At 36.4% G+C, this 25,933-nt stretch overlaps 1 protein-coding gene across 6 annotated transcripts in view; it reads left to right on the forward strand.

The window, feature by feature from the left end:
- POLR3G (RNA polymerase III subunit G) overlaps window positions 1-25,933 on the forward strand; it is a 70,703-nt gene that overhangs the window by 2,947 nt on the left and 41,823 nt on the right. For 2 of the 6 annotated variants that reach the window (XR_003792788.1, XR_003792787.1), the window contains exons 1-5: window positions 2,140-2,924; window positions 4,739-4,860; window positions 7,103-7,232; window positions 19,362-19,418; window positions 22,042-22,092. Coding sequence is in view for 4 of the 6 variants with exons in the window: in XM_029218223.1 (XP_029074056.1) it covers window positions 4,744-4,860; window positions 7,103-7,232; window positions 19,362-19,418; window positions 22,042-22,092 (355 nt within the window). In the remaining 2 variants the exon portion in view is untranslated. Of the gene's footprint in view, window positions 1-2,139; window positions 2,925-4,738; window positions 4,861-7,102; window positions 7,233-19,361; window positions 19,419-22,041; window positions 22,093-25,933 lie in introns of those variants that run through there. The other 4 variants (XM_029218223.1, XM_029218224.1, XM_029218225.1 and 1 more) reach the window with 3 other exon arrangements.

A 25,933-nucleotide genomic window follows, 5' to 3' on the forward strand; every position in this document is an offset into this window, starting at 1 on the left:
GGACTCTCAACTACTGCGCTACCAGGGAAGCCCTGGAGCAGTGGTTCTTAATGTAGGTTACATATTGGAATCTCCTGGAGTGCTTTAAAAAGTCCTAGTGCCTAAATCCTACCTCCAGAGATTCTGATTTTATTGTTCTGGGGTGATGCTTGAGGGTTTTTTGTTTTGTTTTGTTTTTTTAACTCTCCTGATGATTCCAGTGTACAGCCAGGTTGCAAACTTGTTCTAGAAGTTAAAAAAAAAAAATCCTTAATAATAGGCTGACTGAATTGTATTTCTGTGGGTAAATTTGCTCATCAAATCATAGTTAGTAAGTAAATAAATAAGGAAAGCCTAACACTGATTATGGAGCTGTTGTATAGAGAGTATTCTACTAAACAGCGGGGGATATAAAATCTCTACTGTTAATATAGCTGAAGAAATAAACAAAAAAAATGGAAGTGAAACTCCTTCTCTTTGGAACAGGTCCATTTCCCAAAAGAGGCATTGTCTATATTTCTTCCAGAATTGAAGAATGCTGCTGCATTGTATGTATTACCTCAATTTTTAAAAATCCATTTATTTTAGCAAGAGGATCTTTCCAAGAGCAAGGTGGGATGAAATGACAGTTGTGGATGTTGAGGGACTTAAACTGGATCTTAAGGTAAAAAGGGATGCAGCCAGGCAAGGAGGAAGAGGGTTCCAGTGGAGAGAATGCTAGTCAAGACGTGATTATAGGCAAGTGAGTCAGGAGGATCAGTGCAGCCATCTTAAAAGGGCCCCCAGTACTTGTAATAGGGAGGTTTGTTGTTTTTTTTTAATTAATTATATTTAGTTTTGGCTGCGTTGGGTCTTTGTTGCTGTGTGGGCTTTCTCTAGTTGCGGTGAGCGGGGACTACTCTTCATTGCAGTGTGCAGGCTTCTCATTGCGGTGGCTTCTCTTGTTGTGGAGCACGGGCTCTAGGCGCATTGGCTTCAGTAGTTGTGGCATGCAGGCTCAGTAGTTGTGGCTCATGGGCTCTGGAGCGCAGGCTCAGTAATTGTGGCTCACGGGCTTAGTTGCTCCATGGCATGTGGGATCTTTCCAGACCAGGGCTCAAACCCGTGTCCCCTGCATTGGCAGGCAGATTCTTAACCACTATGTTGCCAGGGAAGTCCCTGGGATTTTATTAAAACCTAGAGAAGAGACAGTTTCATAAGGATGGAGGCAATAATGAGTGGTATGCTTTGGAAGTTCAAGAGCATGAACAAGGGAAAAAGGCCTGTGGATTTTGCCATTGAGGACCATTAGGGACCTTTGCATTTCAGCATCTGCCTGAGTATAGTTCCCATCACAAGTAAGATAAAAGCCAAACCCTTTACCATAGCTCACTCAGGGCTCCACAAGATCTGGTCTTAACCAGACTCTCCTTGTTCCTCACCAGCTGCATGAGCTTCATGTTCCTCAGACGCTCCCAGCTTGTGGCTTCCTCCTTTGCCTCTGTTCTTCCTTCTGTCCATAGCCATCTTCACCTCATTCCTTCATCTTGAAGCTCACAGCCCCTCTCCAGCACCCTGCTCCGATTTATCCTCCACAGAAAGACTTCCCTTGTGTGAAAAAGTCAGTACCATACCCCTTTGTTATTCTTTACCCCTTTACCATGATTTATTTTTCTTCAGAGCTGTACTGATTTCCTAGGGCTGCCATAACATATTTCCACAAATTAAGTGGCTTAAAACAACAGAAATTTATTCTCTCACAGTTTTAGAGGCCAGAAGTCTGAAATCAAGGTATTAGCAGAGTTTGTTCCTTCAGGAGGCTCTGAGGGAGAATCTGTTCAGTGCCTCTCTTCCAGCTTCTGTGGTTCCTGGCACTCCTTGGTGTTCCTGGGTTGCTGCTACAGCACTCAGGTCTGTGCCTGCATCTTCACATGATGTTTCCCCTGTGTGTGTCTCTCTCTGTCCAGATTTCCCCCTTATGAAGACACCAGTCATTAGGAGGGGACTCACCCTTATCTCATATGACCTCATCTTAATTCGATTTCATCTTCAAAGAGTTTATTTCCAAATAAGGAAGATGACATTCACAGGTCCCCGGGGGGTTAGGACTTCAACACATTTGGGGGTGGGGGGACTACAGGAGCACATAATATTATGCTACATACTTATGCTTGTTTGCGTTCTTTCATCCCCTGGAATATAAGCCCTGAAGGCAGGGACTTGGTTTTGTTCAGTGCTCTCTGAGTCCTACCACAGTGCCTGGAATGCTCAATATTAGTTGGATGAAATTGGCCCACATGAAGTAGAGGATGATTTGGATAATGAGAAAATGGGAAAAGCTGGTTAAAAAGACTCTTCATTCAAGAAGTTTAGCAGGATGAAAAAGGACCACAGTAATGGTTAAATCAACTTTAAGGATTTCAAACAGTGAAGCTTAGGCCACACTTGTGAGCCACTTTTTCCATGAGATGGTTACCCGAGTCCAGGGATTACCTTTCAGCTCTGCAAGAGAAGAAAATTAATTTAGCAGCTTCCCCAGGTACAGGAGAACTGACTCATGATAACCAAACTAAAAAGAAATGGATTTGTAGGCCAGAATGCCATGTAACTATCAAGAGTGTCTCAATAGTTAGGATTGATTTTTCTGCCAAGGGCAGTACATTCACTAATGGTAATCAGTTTATACACCCGAAGTTTTCTTGATAAATATGAAAGTTTAGAGTCAGCAGAGTTGATATTTCTCAAGGGATATTCCATCAAGCAACGGCAGCTGATATACCCTCTTTTGTAGGGTGGGTTTTCCTTAGAGTGAGGGTGTGAGCTCTTCTGCTCAGCAATTTTTGTACTTGGGAGACCTGCTTTCTATAGGCTCAGCATATGTTTTAGTGACTCCGCAATTGAAGCACGGCCATTTGGATATTTTCCCTCTCTTAGTGTGGACAAACGGAATGAGCTTGGTAATTAAAGTAAGTATCTTTTCTGTATGAATTGTGTTTCATAGTAACTAAATAGTAGATGAGGGGAATTGATTACTGGTGGGATTCTAGTTAGTAAAGAAAGAATGATAAAATTTGTGTATCACCACATTACAATCCATAATGGAACCGTGAATCTAGGCTATGATCATCAATGGCTGCAATTTTAAAATCATTAAGTGAAAACTGATAGGAACTTCATACTGGACGAAACAGACTGACAGCACCTAAACCCAATGACCAGAGAACATCACCGAGAAAGGCTTCATGTGCGTCCTGTGATGCAGTAGGAAAAACGGAGCATCTCTTTTAAGTATTCTTGTAAAAAATCAAACCCAAATTTGAGTAAGCCTCTATTCCATCTGTTTATAGAAAATACAGGGAGTAGAGGAATGTATTAAACCACATCTTGTGTAATCAATCATGCAAATCCAGAATATGGGAAATTGTACAGCCTTCCTACTCTCAAAGTGTGGTCTGCAAACCAGTGCATTGATAGCTTCAGAGAGCTTGTTAGAAATGCAGATTCTCAGGCCTACCCTGGGCCAGCTGGTTCAGATTCTGCCTTTTAACAAGATTCCTAGGTAATTTGCACATGCCTTAAAGTTGGAGAAGCATTGCAAAGGACAATGACCTTGTTTTTTTCAACACATAAATGGTTAGGGAAAAAAGGGAGGGAACTGTTACAGTGGTATGGAGGGCATATTATTGCTTTCTTGGGCTTACAGAGTTGAATGATACTCAGTAGCATCACTGGGAGAAAGATTTAAAGAATGTGCATTATAATCTTCACTACAGTCCAATGCAGAGTTGTAGTGAAAGAGCCCTAGTGTAGGAATCCTGTTTTCGCATTACAGTTGACTCTGAACGACACAAGTTTGAATTACATGGGTCCACTTATATATGGATTTTTTTTTCAATAAATACTAACAGTACACAGTCTGAGGTTGGTTGAATTTGAGAATGCAGAACCACGGATTCGGAGGGCTGACTATAAAATTATACATGGATTTTTGACTGCATGGGGAGGTCGGTGCCCCTAACCCCATGTTGTTCAAGCATCAACTGTATAGTGTAATCACATTTCAGACGATTCAGAAATTCAGTACAGGACTTAAGAATGACATTGTTATTATTTCTAAAGTTAAATAGTACAGGTTTATCTTACCTTTAACTTAACTATTTGAGATGTTTTTTCTCTGAACTTTAAAAATTTTTTTTGCTTGGACAGACCTCTTCAAAGTTTTACTGAGCCCATTCCCATTTCTAAAAGGAGGACATTGGAGGATCTCAAGGATTCTAACACTCAAATTTTAGGATAAAAAATTATTTAAAAATTTAAAGTATACATGACTGCTGATAGTCTTCAAGTTGATTAAAAAAACAAGGTGTCCCCTCTTCATCAGCACAACCTTTCCTTGGCCACATTTTGTAATATCTATCTGAGATCTTGTTGCCAGACCACAGAGAGGTGGAGAGAATTGCATCAGCTGGCTGCACAGCGCTTGGGGCAGCATCGCAAAGGAGCCCCAGGATCAGCCCTCCACCCAGGATCTGGGTGAGGTAGTTGAGCCCATCATCACTTTACTTGCCAAACATGACTAGATGTGATGGGTTCAGGAATCAGTTTATCACATATTTATTTCTTTACAGGTTTTGCTTTCCAGAAGTGTTTTAAATGGGCCATGCTATTTAAGGAGTGGAGTGTATTTTGTTTTAAAATGTTGGTTTCATTTTTCATTTGATCCAGTGAATCTTAATCATTAATAGTGTCTTAATTTGCCCACTTTTTCTGATGTAACTAGTTCTGATGGCTGGAAATAAAGGAAGAGGACGTGCTGCTTACACCTTTAATATTGAGGCAGTTGGATTTAGCAGAGGTGAAAAGTTACCTGATGTAGTATTGAAGCCACCCCCACTATTTCCTGTAAGTACATTAACAGCAAAATGCTCACAGGGTGTTTTTTCATGTTTCAGAGAAAATTTAAATTCTGTATAAGACTTGAATATATGATATCATTATGATATCCTAACTATAAGAAAGTAAAAGAGAGTGTGTCACTTACCTTTAATTTAAATATTTCCACTGTTCTTTTCTGAAACTTTTCTAATTTTCAAACTGCTTTCTTAAAATACAGAAAACTATATACACCTTTTCCTGAATGTATTCAGTACTTTTTGAACCAAGAAAGAATTTTTTTTCAATCCTTGCATCTTATAATGCTGTTATTGATATATTCCAATATTAAAATAATATCTTTAAAAGTTAAGTCAGGTTTTACAGTGGTCCTCACTTCCCATTGTGCCAGACCTTCACCTAATGATTTTCTTCTCATCTTGTATCTATAGAATTTAATTTTGCTCCCTAGTATACCACTTGACCTTTTACCCACTGAACTTTTTTTTTTGCTTATTTCCTTATTAAAGTCAATTTTAATTTTGTTACTCTTTCTCAGAATATAAGCATTTCTACTACATTTAGTGTTGCTTTTAAATTTAATGAGTATGCTGCAGACTTAATTGGTGTAATTTTTAATCTAATGTTTTCGTTTTATATTAAGTTTAAAATGTAAGCTTACATTTCCAGATGCACATGTGCTGTAGTATAAAATATGAAAAAATCATAAATAACCAGATACTCCCTCCAGGAATCTTTTCCCTCTTTTAAAAGGAAACATCCTTTGTTGAAAGATTTATGTAAATAGAGGACCCTGGATAAATGTATTGGGGATCTAGATGTCTCACATGGGGAGTGTCTACTTTTTGCTCTTTGTATTTTGCCTTTCTGATATTCATTATAGCCTAAAAACAAAGGTAAATATCTCAGGTATAGACATGTCACTTTACATTGATTTCTTTTAAAACAAGCTCTTCTGCATGTGTGAGGTTACTTCTAAAGCTTGGGAATATTAGTACATACTGTTTTTTTCTGCATGGAATAAAAATGAAATTCCTTATTACTGGCTAAAAGGCTGTGTCTGATCTGGCCTTACTGATGTCTCTCTGACCCTTTTCCTACCACTGTCCTCATTCCTTAGCCATGCTGATCTCCTTGTTCCCTTAGGCATTTTCCTCTGCTTGTTTCCCTGGAGCCATTGATTTCCCCATTTCTTTGCATGGATAGCTTCGTAATTTTATCCAGATCTCTGCTCAAAGATGACTTCCCTGAGAGATCATGCGTGCATACCCTGTCTAGACCAGCCACTTCCAATCTCCACGTACTCCGTTAGTCACTGTTTCCTCTTCCTGGCTTCAGCCCTTCTATTTCACTTATCACTATCTGAAATTATATATTACCTCATTTGTTTACTTCTTTTCTCCCCTAGAATGTAAATTCCATGTAGGTAGGAAGTTTGACTAGTTCATCTCCTGTTGTCTAACCCCTTGTGACTTATAGTATGCACTCAATAAATAGTTGTAGAATGAATAAATTCAGAGTGAAATTTTTAAAATGTACCCTATACTTAGCCTGTGAAACCAGAAATATCTTTTTTATGTACCCTGAGGACCCACATTTTAATGAATATATATATTATAAATATATATATATATATATGTGGGTGTGCATGTAATTTTTAAAAATTGAAGACACAGATTCAAATTTCTGCTTTGCCACTTTTGTGCTACATGGGCATATAGATTGTTCATTTCTCAGTTTCCTCACTGTAAAAGGGGAGATATTGATACTTTAGATGAGTTCATGGATTTTGAATATTGAGTACATCTAGGTTGTAGTATGTAGTAACCAGTTGTTAAATGGTAGCTGCTACTACTTTTTTTTTTAATGCTGCTGCTCCCACCAATACCACCACCACTGACTGAGGTTAATAGGAGACTAGAGCGGCTGCTTTTATTTGGGTGCCTTGATTGTTAAAATATAGAATCACAGTCAACAGACTATATAGCAAAATGATTATTGGTGTGATCAGTAGAAAAATTAGGGCAGGTAGGAAAACTAAGTATCTTTTCTACTTCTAAAAGAAGAGCAAAATAGGAGATGGGTGAAAGTTTTAATAGATTATAAAAGCTCAAAATCTTTTAAGTTGATGGTAAAACTAAATACCTGTAAAATGTAGTTTTTCAATAAAACTAACATTTTTCAGAATATAGACAAAAAGGATATTAAAATATTTAATTTATTTTTAAAAATTGCCTCTTAATTTAAACAGGATACAGATTATAAACCAGTGCCACTGAAAACAGGAGAGGGTGAAGATTATGTGCTGGCCCTGAAACAGGAGTTGAGAGAAACAGTGAAAAGAATGCCTTATTTTGTAGAAACACCTGAAGAAAAACAAGGTGCGTATTGGACTCTTTATGTGGTTCACTGTCTACAGATGAAATAGTGTTTCAGCATAAGATATATGACCTTTAATGCTGATTGATTTGATTCAGTCAGAAATTTCAATCAACTACCTTGAAAAAGCATATTTATGTTGATTTAGCAGAAAATATATTTTAAACTTTTTGATATTTTATTTTTTAAATTATCTTTCAAAATAGAAGTTTTATATGTTCAGTGAAATTTATGAAAAACAGAAGTATTAAGAAAGTAAGAATCACCTGTATTCCTTATGTCTAGAGAACTACTATTAATATTTTATTATATATTCCAGATTTTTCTTCTGTGTGTATATTCCTTTTATAAAATTGGAGTCATATTACTTTGTATCTTCCTTTTTCACTCAATAGCATATTACTAGCATTGTCACATATTCTTTTTTAGTTAATTTTTATTGGAGTATAGTTGATTTACAATGTTGTATTAGTTTCAGGTGTACAGCAAAGTGAATCAGTTATACATATACATATATCCACTCTTTTTTAGCTTCTATTCCCATATAGGTCATTACAGAGTATTGAGTAAAGTTCCCTTTGCTATACAGTAGGTTCTTATTAGTTATCTATTTTATCCACATATTCTTAGCATTCTTAGAAAATATGATATTTGATGACTATGTGGTATTCCATTGTGTGGATATAACATTATTAATTGTAACTAGTTCCCTGCTGTAAGATTTAAGATTGTTTCTAGTTTTTTTTTCCTCATATCTATAATACTATGAGTACTATCCTTATACGTAAATCTTTGATCAGGTCTCTGATTATTTAATATTTTGGTTAAAATTTTTGAAAGGCTTGACTGTATTTTGGCTTACCATTTATCAGATATAAAATATAAACTATGTATTCACTGGTTATGCCAAGGACAGAGAGGAGAAATTACAGTTGGAGAAGGCTTGACAGTCTCAGACTGGAAGTGCAAAGTGGTTTTAGAGGAAGAGAACACATTCCTGAGTAGTTATTTAGCACAGTAGAACTATATTGATTTTCAGTTTCTGCCCCTGAATGTTGAAATTAGAGAGATCGATATCATCCTTGAGTTCTCAAAACAACATCATTAAAACATGAGAAATTCATATAGTATCATTTCATTCCATTAGTATTAAAAATGCATACCCTTTTCCCTCATTCTAAAAGATTTAGATTGGATAAGAATCAAAAAGGAAGGCTTATATAGTAATATTACACGTGCTTATAATTGTAAGAAGCATTTTAGACAAGTTTATTTAATTTTTCAAAACATAGCTTCTTGAAGTTATGTAATAAATGGTTTGATATTTTTACCTCAAAAATACTGAATTTTTTTACTTTCATGATTATGTTGCATGCTTTTCTCTATTTGAGTTTAAAAATGAAATTAAATCTCATTTTAAAGATTTAAATAAGTAAGATTAAATGAACTAATAAATATTCAATCTTAGTGAATAGTGTAGGATATACTTTAGGCTTTTTAAAATTAGTCTCTTCTCTAGATTATGGGATGTACTTACTTAAATGTGGTTGTTATTAAAGTACATGTCCAATTTAAAAGTATGTCATACCATGGAAACATTTATTTGAGTCTTTTAAACCAGGAACATAATTTTGTTCATGGTTTCGGAGAGCAGCTGGCTTATACCTAGATCAAGATGGTCTTTACCTTTTTTTTTTTTTTTTTTTTTGTGGTACGTGGGCCTCTCACTGTTGTGGCCTCTCCCGTTGTGGAGCACAGGCTCCGGACACACGGGCTCAGCGGCCATGGCTCACAGGCCCAGGCACTCCGCAGCATGTGGAAGCTTCCCGGACAAGGACACGAACCCGTGTCCCCTGCATCAGCAGGCAGACTCTCAACCACTGCGCCACCTGGGAATCCCGGATCTTTACCTTTGATAACTGCATAATAAAGTATTTAAATATATAAGGAATCTTTTGTTACTGTTCCAGAAGAAACCTCTTGCATAGAATTTTCTAAATTGATACAAGTATATTCTCTTTGAATATACTCATGTTTACCTCTCTTTCCTGATATAATGTGTTATTAAAAAAAAACTATGGTTGAAAGTAAAGGCTTTTTGGGTTGGGGCATGACCTCGGCTGACCTGCACTCTGAGCCTCCATTTACCACGTGTAAAAGGCACACAAGGCCCAGGGCACCGCCTAGAGGCACATGGAGGAAGGAGGGTTGGTGCAGAGCCGGAAGAGCATGCAGCCGGTGGTGGTGGGGGTGGTGTCGCGGCTCCTACAAAGGCATAGAGCATGTCACTAAGCTGAGATTCTGTGGCTGAGACCGCTGTTAAGAGCCTTCTGGCACTACTAATATCAGAGCCCTGTGGCTGACACTGTCTTGGTGCTCTGGCTGGGTGTCAGGCCTGTGCCTCTGAGGTGGGAGAGCCAAGTTCAGGACACTGGTCCACCAGAGACCTCCCGGCTCCAGGTAATATCAACCACTGAAAGCTCTCCCAGAGATCTCCATCTCAACACTAAGACCCCGCTCTACTCAACGAACAGCAAGCTATGGTGCTGGACACCCTATGCCAAACAACTAGCAAGACAGGAGCACAACCCCATCCATTAGCAGAGAGGCTGCCTAAAATCATAATAAGGTCACAGACACCCCAAAACAGACCACCAGACGCGGGCCTGCCCACCAGAAAGACAAGATCCAGCCTTATCCACCAGAACACAGGCACCAGTCGCCTCACCGGGAAGCCTACACAACCCACTGAACCAACCTTCGCCACTGGGGGCAGACACCAAAAACAACAGGAACTACGAACCTGCAGCCTGTGAAAAGGAGATCCTAAACACAGTAAGTTAAACAAAATGAGAAGACAGAGAAACACACAGCAGATGAAGGAGCAAGATAAAAACCCACCAGACCAAACAAATGAGGAAATAGGCAGTCTACCTGAAAAAGAATTCAGAATAATGATAGTAAAGATGATCCAAAATCTTGGAAAAAGAATGGAGAAAATACAAGAAACATTTAACAAGGACCTAGAAGAACTAAAGAGCAAACAAACAATGATGAACAACACAATAAATAAAATTAAAAATTCTCTAGAAGGAATCAATAGCACAATAACTGAGGCAGAAGAACAGATAAGAGACCTGGAAGATAGAATAGTGGAAATAACTACCACAGAGCAGAATAAAGAAAAAAGAATGAAAAGAATTGAGGACAGTCTCAGAGACCTCTGGGACAACATTAAACGCACTAACATTCAAATTATAAGGATCCCAGAAGAAGAAGAGAAAAAGAAAGGGACTAAGAAAATATTTGAAGAGATTACAGTTGAAAACTTCCCGAATATAGGAAAGGAAATAGTCCATTAAGTCCAGGAAGCACAGAGAGTCACATACAAGATAAATCCAAGGAGAAACATGCCAAGACACATATTAATCAAACTATCAAAAATTAAATACAAAGAAAAAATGTTAAAAGCAGCAAGGGAAAAGGAACAGATAATATACAAGGGAATCCCCATAAGGTTAACAGCTCATCCTTCAGCAGAAACTCTGAAAGCCAGAAGGGAGTGGCAGGACATATTTAAAGTGATGAAAGGGAAAAACTTACACCCAAGATTACTCTACCCAGCAAGGATCTTATTCAGATTCAACGGAGAAATTAAAAGCTTTACAGACAAGCAAAAGCTAAAAGAATTCAGCACCACCAAACCAGCTGTACAACAAACGCTAAAAGAACTTCTCTAGGCAGGAAACAAAGGAGAAGAAGACCTATAATAACAAACCCAAAACAATTTAGAAAATGGTAATAGGAACATACATATCAATAACTACCCTAAATGTAAATGGATTAAATGCTCCAACCAAAAGACATAGATGACTGAATGGATACAAAAACAAGACCCATATATATGCTGTCTACAAGAGACCCACTTCACACTTAGGGACACATACAGACTGAAAGTGAGGGGATGGAAAGATATTCCATGCAAATGGAAACCAAAAGAAAGCTGGAGTAGCAATTCTCATATCAGACAAAATAGACTTCAAAATAAAGACTATTACAAGAGACAAAGAAGGACACTACATAATGATCCAGAGATCAACCCAAGAAGATATAATAATCGTAACTATTTACGCACCCAGCATAGGAGCACCTCAATACAAAGGCAAATGCTAACAGCCATAAAAGGTGAAATCGACAGTAACACAATCATAGTAGAGGACTTTAACACCCCACTTTCACCAATGGACAGATCATCCAAGATGAAAATAAATAAGGAAACACAGCTTTAAATGACACATTAAACAAGATGGACTTAATTGATATTTATAGAACATTCCATCCAAAAACAACAGAATACACTTTCTTCTTAAGTGCTCATGGAACATTCTCCAGGATAGATCATATCTTGGGTCACAAATCAAGCCTTGGTAAGTTTAAGAAAATTGAAATTGTGTCAAGTATCTTTTCTGACGACAACACTGTGAGACTAGATATCAGCTACAGGAAAAAAATCTGTAAAAACTACAAACATACGGAGGCTAAACAATACACTACTTAATAACCAAGAGATCACTGAAGAAATCAAAGAGGAAATCAAAAACTACCTAGAAACAAATGACAATGAAAACACGATGACCCAAAACCTATGGGATGCAGCAAAAGCAGTTCTAAGAGGGAAGTTTACACCAATACAATCCCACCTCAAGAAACAAGAAAAATCCCAAATAAACAACCTAACCTTTTTCCTAAAGCCGTTAAAGAAAGAACAAAAAACCCCAAAGTTAGCAGAAGGAAAGAAGTCATAAAGATCAGATCAGAAATAAATGAAAAAGAAATGATGAAAACAATAGCAAAGATCAATAAAATTAAAAGCTGGTTCTTTGAAAAGATAAACAAAATTGATAAACCACTGGCCAGACTCATCAAGAAAAAAAAGGAGAAGACTCAAATCAATAGAATTAGAAATGAAAAGGAGGAGTAACAACTGACACTGCAGAAATACAAAGAATCATGAGATTACTACAAGCAACTATATGCCAATAAAATGGCCAACCTGGAAGAAATGGACAAATTCTTAGAAAAGCACAACCTTCTGAGACTGAAGCAGGACGAAATAGAAAATGTAAACACAATCACAAGCACTGAAATTGAGACTGTGGTTAAAATCTTCCAACAAACAAAAGCCCAGGACCAGATGGCTTCACAGGCGAATTGTATCAAACATTGAGAGAAGAGCTAACACCTATCCTTCTCAAACTCTTCCAAAATATAGCAGAGGGAGGAACAAACTCATTCTATGAGGCCACCATCACCCTGATACTAAAACCAGACAAAGATGTCACAGAGGAAGAAAACTATAGACCAGTATCACTGATGAACATAGATGCAAAAATCCTCAACAAAACACTAGCAAACAGAATCCAACAGCACATTAAAAGGATCATACACCATGATCAAGTGGGGTTTATCCCAGGAATGCAAGGATTCTTCAATATATGCAAATCATACACCATACCAACCAATTGAAGGAGAAAACCATATGATCATCTCAATAGATGCAGAAAAAGCTTTTGACAAAATTCAACACCCATTTATGATAAAAACCCTCCAGAAAGTAGGCATAGAGGGAACTTACCTCAACATAATAAAGGCCATATATGACAAACCCACAGCCAACATCATTCTCAATGGTGAAAAACTGAAACCATTTCCTCTAAGATCAGGAACAAGACAAGGTTTGTCCACTCTCACCACTGTTATTCAACATAGTTTTGGAAGTTTTAGCCACAGCAATCAGAGAAGGAAAAGAAATAAAAGGAATCCAAATTGGAAAAGAAGAAGTAAAACTGTCACTGTTAAAAAAAGAAACAAAAACAAAACTGTCACTGTTTGCAGATGACATGATAATATACATGGAGAATCCTAAAGATGCTACCAGAAAACTACAGCTAATCAATGAATTTGGTAAAGTAGCAGGATACAATTTAATGCACAGAAATTGCTTGCATTTGTATATACTAATGATGAAAAATCTGAAAGAGGAATTAAGGAAACACTCCCATTTACCACTGTAACAAAAAGAATAAAATACCTAGCAATAAACCTACCTAAGGAGACAAAAGACCTGTATGCAGAAAACTATAAGACACTGATGAAAGAAATTAAAGATGATACAAACAGATCAAGAGATATACCATGTTCTTCGATTGAAGAATCAACATTGTGAAAATGACTATACTACCCAAAGCAATCTACAGATTCAATGCAATCCCTATCAAACTTCCAATGGCATTTTTCACAGAACTAGAACAAAAAATTTTACAATTTGTATGGAAACACAGGAGACCCCGGAATAGCCAAAACGATCTTGAGAAAGAAAAATGGAGCTGGAGGAATCAGGCTCCCGGACTTCACACTATACTACAGAGCTACAGAAATCAAGACAGTATGGTACGGGCACAAAAACAGAAATATAGATCAGTGGAACAGGATAGAAAGCCCAGAGATTAACCCACACAACTATAGTCACCTTATTTTTGATAAAGGAGGCAAGAATATACAATGGAGAAAAGACAGCCTCTTCAATAAGTGGTGCTGGGAAAACTGGACAGCTACATGTAAAAGAATGAAATTACAACACTCCCTGATACCATACACAAAAATAAACTCAAAATGGATTAACGACCTAAATGTAAGGCCAGACACTATAAAACTCTTAGACGAAAACATAGGCAGAACACTGTATGACATAAATCACAGTAAGATCCTTTCTGACCCACCTCCTAGAGAAATGGAAATAAAAACAAAAATAAACAAATGGGACGTAATGAAACTTAAAAGCTTTTTCACAGCAAAGGAAAACATAAACAAGACGAAAAGACAGCCCTCAGAATGGGAGAAAATATTTGCAAATGAAGCAACTGACAAAGGATTAATCTCCAGAATTTACAAGCAGCTCATGCAGTTCAATATCAAAGAAACAAACAACCCAATCCAAAAATGGGTAGAAGACCTAAATAGACATTTCTCCAAAGAAGATATACATATTGAAAACAAACATATGAAAGAATGCTCAACATCACTAATCATTAGAGAAATGCAAATCAAAACTACAATGAGGTATCACCTCTCAACAGTCAGAATGGCCATCATCAAAAAATCTACAAGCAATAAATGCTGGAGAGGGTGTGGAGAAAAGGGAACCCTCTTGCACTGTTGGTGGGAATGTAAATTGCTACAGCCACTATTGAGAACAGTATGGAGGTTCCTTAAAAAAACTACAAATAGAACTACCATATGACCCAGCAATCCCACTACTGGGCATATACCCTGAGAAAACTATAATTCAAAAAGAATCATGTACCACAATGTTCATCGCAGCTCTATTTGCAATAGCCAGGACATGGAAGCAACCTAAGTGTCCATCGACAGATGAATGGATAAAGAAGATGTGGCACATATATACAATGGAATATTACCCAGCCATAAAAAGAGATGAAATTGAGTTATTTGTAGTGAGGTGGATGGACCTATAGTCTGTCATACAGAGTGAAGTAAGTCAGAAAGAGAAAAACAAATACCTTATGCTAACACATATATATAGAATCTAAAAAAAAAAAAGTTCTGAAGAACATAGGGGCGGTACAGGAATAAAGATGCAGACATAGAGAATGGACTTGAGTATTGAGGACACGAGGAGGGGGAAGGGTAAGCTGGGACGAAGTGAGAGAGTGGCATGGACTTATATATACTACCAAATGTAAAATAGAAAGCTAGTGGGAAGCAGCCCCATAGCACAGGGAGATCAGCTCGTTGCTTTGTGACCACCTAGAGGGATGTGATGGGAGGGTAGGAGGGAGATGCAAGAGGGAGATCTGGGGATATATGTATATGTATAGCCGATTCACTTTGTTATAAAGCAGAAACTAACACACCATTGTAAAGCAATTATACTTCAATAAAGATGTTAAAATAAATAAGGAAATAAACTAATAAATAAAAAGAAAGTAAAGCCTTTTAAAAATACATAATATATATATGTGTGAGTACAGGTTTATATACACTGTATATATACATTATATATATATATACACACACACATATAGTGTGCGTATACACACCTTGAATGGAAAAGAATTGGCCAGACTGAATAGAAGTACACAACTGTCATAGGGAGCCATATTCTAGATAGTGTTCCATCTCTGTATGTTCACCAGCCTTCTCTCATCGCTCACTACCTATGTGCTTTAGGAAAGAGAGATTTATGGACTAATGTAAAGAACTAAAGCTGTACAGACTTTGACAAATAAGGTAGGAGATCTCTTCCTGATCATCAAATGGCTGGTGGCTCAGGGCACTGAGATTTGTTCACAAAGAATGGAGGGCACAGAATAAACATATTTCATGTTGTGATAGATTCAAGGTTTGTTTATAGTGTTCTGAGGTAGAATTATAGAAATGATTGGTAGTTTCTCTGCAATGAAATTTATTATTTTTTTAATAAAGAGAAATGAATCAATGAATTTTATTATTTTAATGAGTTTTAGCTGCAAAGGTGCATAGAGAGCATCTGGTCCAGTGGTTCCCAGCTCAGGTTCCTGAACCACTGGGGTCCTCTGAGCTAGAAACAGGGGTGACAGTGGTGATGGTTCTGTAAGCCATTTTCAGAAGCTTAATGGAAATCATACATTTACCTGCATTATGACCACAAGGTCTGTTATTGAACAAATGGAGTTTGTTTGGTTTATTAACTCTCAATATACTGTCAGGGTCCATTTTAATGTTTTAGTTTCTTTTTGAGCAGTTCTTACTATTTTATGTAATGATTGATATTCATTACTTATTTTTTCATAGACATCTTCCAAAGAACAAAGAGAATTTGCTTTAGAAAAGAAAAAAAATTCATATTATCTTAGCATTACCATACTGGCCAATTGGACCCTTTCATAAATCTAAAATACATTTTGGAACCTTAGTGATCTTATTTTTCTTGCCTCTTGAAATATTTTACTGTTTCATCATCATAGATATTATTTCATCACTTTTCATTAACTGTTCTCTACTATGAACTCATGAATCAATGAGTAAACAGTATATCTCTAAGAATGAAAAGGACATATGGTATTTTCATACAGTTAATCTTTCGCATAATATTTTGTGATAGGAACCTTGAAAATTCTGTTTGCTAAAATGACGTGACCATATTTTTTTCTTTTTTGATGGTATTTATATACCAAATTTTATTTCATATAGTTTGTAACAAGACAACTGCTGAAGGCAAAGGCAAAGACAAAGATGATTGAAAGGAAATAGATTATGTAGAAATGAAACAATTTATTGGATTGATCACATTAATTGGTAATTATAAATTTAATAATGAAAATGTTTTACAATTATAGATCAAAGAATATGGCTCTGCCATCCTCTCTTCAACAAAAGTGTGAGCCATAACAGTTTTTTAAAGTGTTACATTTTGATGATGCAAATACAAGAAGAATTGGAAGTAATGATAAGCTAAAACCTATTAATAGAAATGTATTTGTAATCTAGAATCACTTGGGTGGTGCAGGTGTGAGAAAAAACAGAAATAATCAGTTAGAATTTATTAAAGATGTATTTGAAATCTGGAATCAGGGTATATGAAATGCTTATATTTAAGGCTTGTACATGACAAATTCATGATGCACAGTTGATGCACAGTTAGCTGCATTCAAAGGATGTAGCCCATTTTGGGTGAATATACCTTCAAAACCAGGAAAATAGTGGAGTATAATGAGTTTGCTATACTTTGTTATTAAAGTTCCCAGTAATTAATTTTCTTTCTTTTTAAATAACAGCTTTATTGAGATAAAATTCACATATCTAAAATATACTTTTTAAAATATTTCAGTGCCTTTGAGTGTACTCACAGAATTGTGCTACCAACAGTGCTATCTAATTTTTAGAACTTGTTCATCATCCTGAAGAGATACCCCCATACCCATTAGTATCACTCCCCATTGTCCCCTCCCCCCCTTAGCCCATGGCAACCAGTAATCTGCTTTGTCTTTAGTGATTTGTCTGTTCTAGACATTTCATATAAATGGAATCATAATATGTGTTCTTTTGTGACTGATTACTTTCACTTAACATAATGTTTTCAGAGTTCATACATAGTAAACCATGTATCAGTGTTTCATTCCTTTTTATGGTTGAATTATATTCCATTATATGTTTATACCACATTTTGTTCATTCATCAGTTGATGGACATTTGGGTCAGTTCCACATTGGGGCTACCATGAATAATGCTGCTATGAACATTCATATACATGTTGTTGGGTGGACATATGTCACTTTTATTGTGTACATATCTAGGGTCATATGGTAACTCTTTATTTTACATTTTGAGGAATTGCCAAAATGTTTTCTGAAGTGGTTGCACCATTTTACATTACCAAAAATGTATAAGGGTTCCAATTTCTCTACATCCTTGTTAACACTTATTACTGTCTTTTTAGTTCTAGCCATCTAACTGGGTATAAAGTGGTAGCTTATTGTAGTTTTGGTTTGAATTTCCCTAATGACTAATGATGTTGAACATCTTGGCATGTGCTTTTTGTCCATGTATATCTTCTTTGGAGAAATGTCTATTTGTATCCTTTGCTTTTTTAAATTGAATTCCAGTAGTTGGTTTTCAACATCTCTTATTCTTCTGTAAATTATTTGAAAGTAACTTAAAAATATAAAAATGGTTCATTGGTAGTAACCATTATTATTAATAAATGGTAATAATTTTTTCTTGGTAAATTGAGGGTTAAATTTTTTCAAAATATAAAATCTGTTTTGGAGAAAAATTTAAAATGCAGATGCTGGGAATCTCTCATTTGCCTTCCCTTTACAGATGAAACACTTGAGAGCAAGATTGAAGTCAAACAGTTAAATATCTAGAAAAACCTTGTCTCTTAGTTTCTGATCTACTCTTTATTTTAGTTATCTTTGTCTAACACCATGGTCTTAGTATGATTTGGTGTACAATATTATATGTTACAGGTGTACAATATAGTGATTCACAATTTTTAAAGGTTACACTTCATTTATAGTTATTATAAAATATTTACTATATTCCCTGTGTTGTACAATATATCCCTGTAGCTTATTTTATACCTAATAGTTTGTACCTCTTAATCCCCTACCGCTGTATTGCCCCTACCCACCTCCCTCTCCCCACTCATAACCACTAGTTTGTTCCCTGTATCTGTGAGTCTGTGGAAGCATTTTTTTTAACATGGAAGAAAAATCAGTGTCTACTTGGGTCTTGATTTTTATATTTTCATCTTTTATATTACCGTCTGCTTTTCATGACTATCCTCCTAAACCAGTTTTTATGATGAACCATGGTTTCAAGCTATTTTATAATGGTGTCACTTGCTAATTTGTGCTGTTGGGAAAGGGTTTGAGCCCTCATCAAGGGAACTTCTTGTGGCAAAGTGGGCAAAGCAGAACAAGAGCCACAGCCACAGTCCCGTTTTTGGTGAGCTCGTAAGGTCCCTGCAGAGTTCTCAGCAGTGACATGGAAGGCTTGCAGCTTGCTCAGTCATGCCCCATCAAGTCCAGCCTTGCCTACTCCTACCCTTTTCCGCATTCTCTTCCCCAATGGATTGTGAAAAGTAGCTCACTGAGAAGCCTAAGTAAATGTGTGTATTAAGCATTTGCTTACCTTACTGGAGGTAAGCAAACGGCCCTCCATCCTCACTTAGATACTTAATACCTTCCAGTTATACAAGGTTTAGAGATTGGGAGCTGGAGGCCAGTGTCACAAGAAGAAAATAGAAGATGCCAAGTAGACCCCCTGCCCTTATGTGTAAGTGGCTTCCTGACTTGCATTTGGGCTTTTGTGAATTTTCTTAGAGATGAGTCAGATTGTCTGATTCTAAGAACCATAATTAGGGTTTAGGTCTCTGCTCACCCCCAGTCATTCATACCCAGGTGCTTCTTGCCACTTCCCTAAACATGTAATACTCATTGAACTGTTCAGTATGTGTCCAGGGACACATTGTGGAGAAATGTAAGAAACTCCCTGTATGTGAAATAAAAGATGTTACCTGGTGTTTTCAATTATTTTAAAATTTGTTTTTTCTATCTTTTTTCTAGATATTGAAAGATATAGTAAAAGATATATGAAGGTGTACAAAGAAGAGTGGATACCAGGTAATTGTAAAACTGAAAATGTTAAAATAATCTTTAAAGGCTATCTCCCTACCCCATATTTTTTAGGACAAATTTTGTATTTTCACCATAGGAAAATAGAGTCTGGCTCTTTTCCTATAATTAATTAGCAACATATATCTTTTGAAAACTAAGATGAAAAGATTTTTATATTGTAACACAGAAGGGATGAAGTGTTTTTTTGGAAATTCTTAGGATACTTTGTCTTTTTTTTATAAACTGGGGCTCACCAGAACCATTGGGTTTTCCATTTCCTTTTGCCACAGTCACAGTTTTAGTCTCTAATACCAGTAGTCCTCACTGCTGTGCACCTGCGTGATTTTATAGCTTCTGAGGAAAAAGCAAGTCTATTTTTATGAATATTTTAAGCCAAGTTTGTGTAACTTCCTTTCTTTCCAGCAGGCATAGACTCTTTTTGATTGTTAAGATGCCTTTTTAACAGAACCATACCTAAGAGTTTTTTTTTTTTCAACATTCACAAAATTGCTTTGGATAGAGACAAGGTGAAAGGGGGCTGCAGAGAACTCATCCAGTTCATTCATTTTATAGAAAATTAACAGTTGCCATAGAAATGAAGAGACCTGTCAGGACGACATGGACCATACTTCTAAAACCCAGGTCTCCTCATTTTAACTCACTTTCCTTTGACATCTCTGTCCTTGGTGTGTTATAGAAACTGCCTGTATGTAAATGCATAAGTTGCATTTACAGCATTATTGTTTTCCTGACTTACAGTGCTCTTTCTTTTCAGTGCTGATTATTGATAAGGTTGTGTCTCTCTGAAAACACTGTCTTAGGTCTCTCATTTCTTCTACTTCATAAACATTCATCTCTAAATGATTCTCTTTAAATACTTTCTCATGATCACCTGTGTATTGTTTATAAAAAGAAACATATTTAAAGCAAAATTTATTAGTTCAGCTAAAATAGCTTGAGATATAAATGTTTTCTGCAAAAGACACTGAGTTTTTCTTTTATTAGCAGGCAGCTTTTTTTTTTTTTTTTTTTTTTGCAGTACGTGGGCCTCTCACTGCTGTGGCCTCTCCCGTTGTGGAGCACAGGCTCCAGACGCGCAGGCTCAGCAGCCATGGCTCACGGGCCCAGTTGCTCCGCTGCATGTGGGATCTTCCCGGACCGGGGCACGAATCCATGTCCCCTGCATCAGCAGGCGGACTCTCAACCACTGCGCCACCAGGGAAGCCCTAGCAGGCAGCATTTTTATCTATTTTCATGTTGCATCATTTTTCTGATTAAGCTTAAAAATGAAAAGGAAGTGACAAATTAAAGGAATTGTTTAATTAATGCAGGCAAAATTATTAATTGGAGGGAATTTACTTTTCCATAGCTATTTGTATTTTTAATTTTAAATTTTTCCTATAATTATTAGAATTGTTTATTTAGTTTTGCATGTATTAGGATTGTGATCACATATTTTAACTTTTGAAAAAACATTTTATTACATAAGAAATACATATCAGGGCTTCCCTGGTGGCGCAGTGGTTGAGAATCTGCCTGCCGATGCAATGGACACGGGTTCGTGCCCCAGTCCGGGAGCATCCCACATGCCGTGGAGCGGCTGGGCACGTGGGCTGTGGCTGCTGAACTTGTACATCCGGAGCCTGTGCTCCACAACGGGAGAGGCCACAACAGTGAGAGGACTGCGTACCACAAAAAAAAAAAAAAAAAAAAGAAATACATATCAACTACAGGGCTTCCCTGGTGGCACAGTGTTAAGAATCCGCCTGCCAATGCAGGGGACACGGGTTTGAGCCCTGGTGTGGGAGGAGCCCACATGCCGCGGAGCAACTAAGCCCGTGCGCCACAACTACTGAGCCTGCGCTCTAGAGCCCACGAGCCACAACTACTGAGCCCACAAGCCTAGAGCCCATGCTCCGAAACAAGAGAAGCCGCCACAATGAGAAACCTACACACCGCAACGAAGAGTAGCCCCCACTCACCACAACTAGAGAGAGCCGGCGCGCAGTAATGAAGACCCAATGCAGCCAAAAATAAATAAGTTAAATAAATAAATTAAAAAAAAATACATATCAACTACAGAAAACTTATAAAATAGAGTAGTTAAATAAATAACAGTTAAGAAAAACAGCTGTAATCCTAACACTCGCAAGGAATTACTGTAATATTTTGTCCCCAACCTAGAGCTTTCTCTGCACAAATATATATAAAAATATTTATATGGTAGGTTTATTTTTTAAATGGAATTCTGTATGTATTGTTTTAGAAGCTTTTTTAATTTACCAGTATATCATGAATAACTTTTCATGCCCATAAATATTTTTCTATATTTTTTGTTATGAAAATTTCTGTATTTGAAATTAATTATATAAATACTGTATAGCTGTTAAAAGAATGTTGTAGAAATTTTATAACACTGTTTCAAAGCTATTTTAATAAACTTTTTTTCTTCATAGGAGAAAATATATCATTGTTATAATTTGATCCCAGCTAAATATGTATAGTCAGATATTAAGAAACTTTATTTCCTTTGCATGAGCAACTATCATGTTCTTTAAATAGTTATAGCTAGTGCCAGTAATTCCTAGAGGAAACTGCCATTTTTATATTTCTCCTTTTGTACACACAGATTGGAGAAGACTCCCTAGAGAGTTGATGCCAAGAAAAAAATGCAAAAAAGGTACATTAACTAATATAATAATAATAATCCAGGTGGGAAAAGGTTATTGCTTAACTTCCATTTAATATGGAACTGTCAATCTAATGTTACACTCAATGTTCTGAATGCTTTTTCTTAAAATATTTTTGACATTATGATTATTTTGTTGGAGCCTTTTGTGTTGATTTTTTGTTTTGTTTTTATTTGTTTAATTGTTTTTCCTTTAATTATGGAATTTTGATGTGCTAGGAAAGACTTTTCAATTATGTAGATATTCTCATTTGCATATTTGAAAGTTTTAAAATGATTATACTGGCTATATTTTAAGTTTTTAACTAAAACATTTGGAACTGGTAACGTTTGGGAACTGTCAAATAGAACTTTATGGTGTACATAAAATATCACAGTGAAAGCTTCTGTTGTGTTGTTCTTTCATAATTCCACCGAATACAAAGTTGTTGAGCATCTACTATTGCCAGACACTGTGCTAAGAGGGATAAAACAGTGAGCAAAGTAGGAGTAATCCTCGCCCTCACAGAGCTCACAGTCAGTTGGAGTAAAGACGTTAAACGTAACACACTGTCTTCACTGGGAGGCCAGGGAAGGGTTCTTTGAGGAAGTACAATTGAACTCCAGATTGAAGGACGAGTACTAGCTTGCTAAGATGAGGTTGTGGGAGAGACATTGGAGAAATTGGGTTTTTTAATGTGTTTTTATTGTTGAGTTTTAGGAGTTCTTTGTATATTTTGGATGATAGTCTGTAGGAAAAACACTCTTGCTGGGTGTTTGTCCTTTCCTGTCACACCACTACCACATTCACGGCAATTCTGACACCAGATGTATGGAGTTTTTTCCTGCACATCAAGCCATTCTCTGTAACACCAGCTGTGTCTCCTACAATTTAATTCCGTTCTGACACTAACTGGAGTTAGCACAGACCCCACAGATTAAGGCTTCGTCCCAGGAGACTACTCCCCACTACAGATGTCAATCACAAGTATAGTGTGTCTTCAGGTTACCCACAACTTTTGTCTGAGTTGGCTACAAATCAGAGGTTCCCATGCCCTCCACCCCCAACCTTGGATTTGATTTGCTAGAACAGCTCACAGAACTTAGGGAAACATTTACTTATGTTTACCAGTTTACTATATGATAAAGATTATGATAAAGGATACAGATGAACAGTCAGGTGAAAAGATACATAAGATAAAGTCTGGAAGGTTGCCAGTGCAGGAACTTCTGTCTCTGTGGAATTGGGATGTGCCACCTTCTAGTACATGGATATGTTCACCAAGCCAGAAACTCTTGGAACCACATACTTTGGGGATTTTTATGGAGGCTTCATCACATGGGCATGATCAATCATTAACTCAATCTCCAGCCCCTCTCCTCTTTTCCAAGGGATGGGAGATGAGGCTGAAAATTCCAGGCTTCTAATCATGGCTTGATGTTTATGATAACCCACCCCATCCTGAAGCTGCCCAGCAGCCCACCAAGTGTCACCTCCTTAGAACAAAAGACACTCCTATCACCCAGTAAATTCCAAGGTATTTAGACACATATTAGAACAACAACAAAAAAACACACTATTGTCACTTAGGAAGTTGTAAGGGTTTTAGGAGTTCTGTGCCAGAAACCAGGGGCTGAGACCAATATATATTATTTTCTATTTCACACAGTCCTTTTTCAAATACGTCTTTTGAAAACATTTTCTCCCAGTCTGTAGCTTGTCTTCTTATTCCTTGACAGTGTCTTTCATACAGCAGTTTTTAATTTTAATGTAGTCCAGCTTATCAGTTCCTTTTTTCATGGATCCTGCCTTTGGTTTTGCCTCTCAGAAGTCATCACCAAGCTCAAGGTCATCTAAATTTTCTCCTATGTTATCTTTTAGGAGTTTTATAGTTTTGTGTTTTACATTTAAGTCTGTGATCCATTTTGAGTTAATTTTTGTGAAGGGTGTAAAGTCTGTGTAAATTCATTTTTTTGCATGTGGAAGTCCAGTTGCCTTTTTCTGTATTTATGTGGGTCTCTTTCTGGGCTCTCTATTTGGTTTCGTTGGCCTATGTATTTATCCTTTCACCTATACCACTGTCTTGATTACAATAGCTTTATAGTATGTTTTAAAGTCAGGTAGTGCCAGTCCTCTAACTTTGTTATTTTTCTTCAGTGTTGTGTTGGCTATTCTGGGTCTTTTGCCTCTCCATACATACAGTAGAGTCAGTTTGTCGATTTCTGCAAAATAATTTACTAGGATTTTGATTGAGATTGCGTTGAATTTATAGATGAAGTTGGGAAGAAATGATACCTTGAAGATATTAGCTCTTCCTATCCATGAATATGGAATATCTCTCCATTTATTTAGTTCTCTGATTTCATTAATCAGAGTTTTGTAGTTTTCCTCATATAGATCATTTTGTTAGATTTTTACCTAAGTATTTCATTTTGGTGGGTACTAATGTAAATAGTACTATGTTTTTAATTTCAAATTCTACTTGTCAATTGTTCATATATAAGAAATCTATTGATTTTGTGTATTAACCTGTATCCTATAACCCTGCTATAATTGCTTATTAGTTCCAAGAGTTTTTTAGCCAGTTCATTCAGATTTTCTACATGTCGTCTGTGAACAAAGGAAGTTTTATTTTTTCCTTCCCAATCTACATACCTTTTGTATCCTTTTCTTATCTTATTGTATTAGCTAGGACTTCCAGTGAAATGTTGAAAAGCAGTGATGAGAGGGAACTTTCTTGCCTTGTTCCTGATCTTAGTGGCAGAGTGTCAGATTTTTATTATTAATGATATCAAGTTTTTCACCACTAAGTATGATGTAACTATAGGGTGTTTTTGTAGATCTTCTGTATCAAGTTGAAGAATTTCCCCTCTGTTCCTAACTTACTAAGAGTTTTTATGATGAATGGCTGTTTGATTTTGTCATATGCTTTTTCTGCATCTATTGATATGATCATGTGATTTTTCTTCTTTAGCTTGTTAATGTGATGGTTTACATTAATTGATTTTGGACCAGCCTTATATCCCTGGGGTAAATCCCCCTTGACTATGGTGTATAATTCCTATTATACATTGTTGGATTGGATTTGAGAATATTTTGTTGAGGAGTTTTGTATCTTTATTCATGAGAGATAGTGATCTTTAGTTTGCTTTCTCATAATATGCGTCTGATTTTGGTATTAGGGTAATTCTGGCCTCATAGAATGAGTTAGGAAGTACTCCCTCGACTTCTGTCTTTTGAAAGAGATCCCCCTCCCCTTTTTAACAGCTTTATTGAGATATAGTTGACATATAATAAAATGCACATATTTGAAACATACAATTTGGTGAATTTTGACATATATATTTTAAATGGAAGTATTTTTATTCTGTTTTATTTCAAAGCTACAACATATAAGAATATTTAGCTTGATTGAGAACAGAATTATTATATACTGAGATCTGATAGTTTACCTGCTGTCCTTTATACCCTTGGCTTTTCTTAGACAAATATATTATTTTCACAATAAAATAACATTTGCTTGAATGATACTGGTCATGTCCTAGTGGATCACAAATTTTTAGCAGACTTTAAAGAGCTGAAAAGAATATATCTGATTTGGAGGAATTAATGTTCAAATACATCCCACCAGCTGCTCATCCCTAGAATCACATATATACATTGATGATATGTAAAAGCTTCCAGTGCATCAGGATTTTCATTTGTTGAAAACGAAAACAACAAAACTTTCTTTTTCCATTCTTCTTAATATTTTTATTTCATATTGTATAATTTTTGTGTTATGTTCCTGGTAAGCTTATACTCTCTCTTTTGTTAAAATGGCCTCCCCTGATTTACATGAAAGTAGCCAAT

Source organism: Monodon monoceros, unplaced genomic scaffold (genome assembly GCF_005190385.1).
Source record: "Monodon monoceros isolate NGI ecotype Baffin Bay Population unplaced genomic scaffold, NGI_Narwhal_1 Super_Scaffold_12, whole genome shotgun sequence".
In the NCBI taxonomy this organism is placed as follows: Eukaryota; Metazoa; Chordata; class Mammalia; order Artiodactyla; family Monodontidae; genus Monodon; species Monodon monoceros.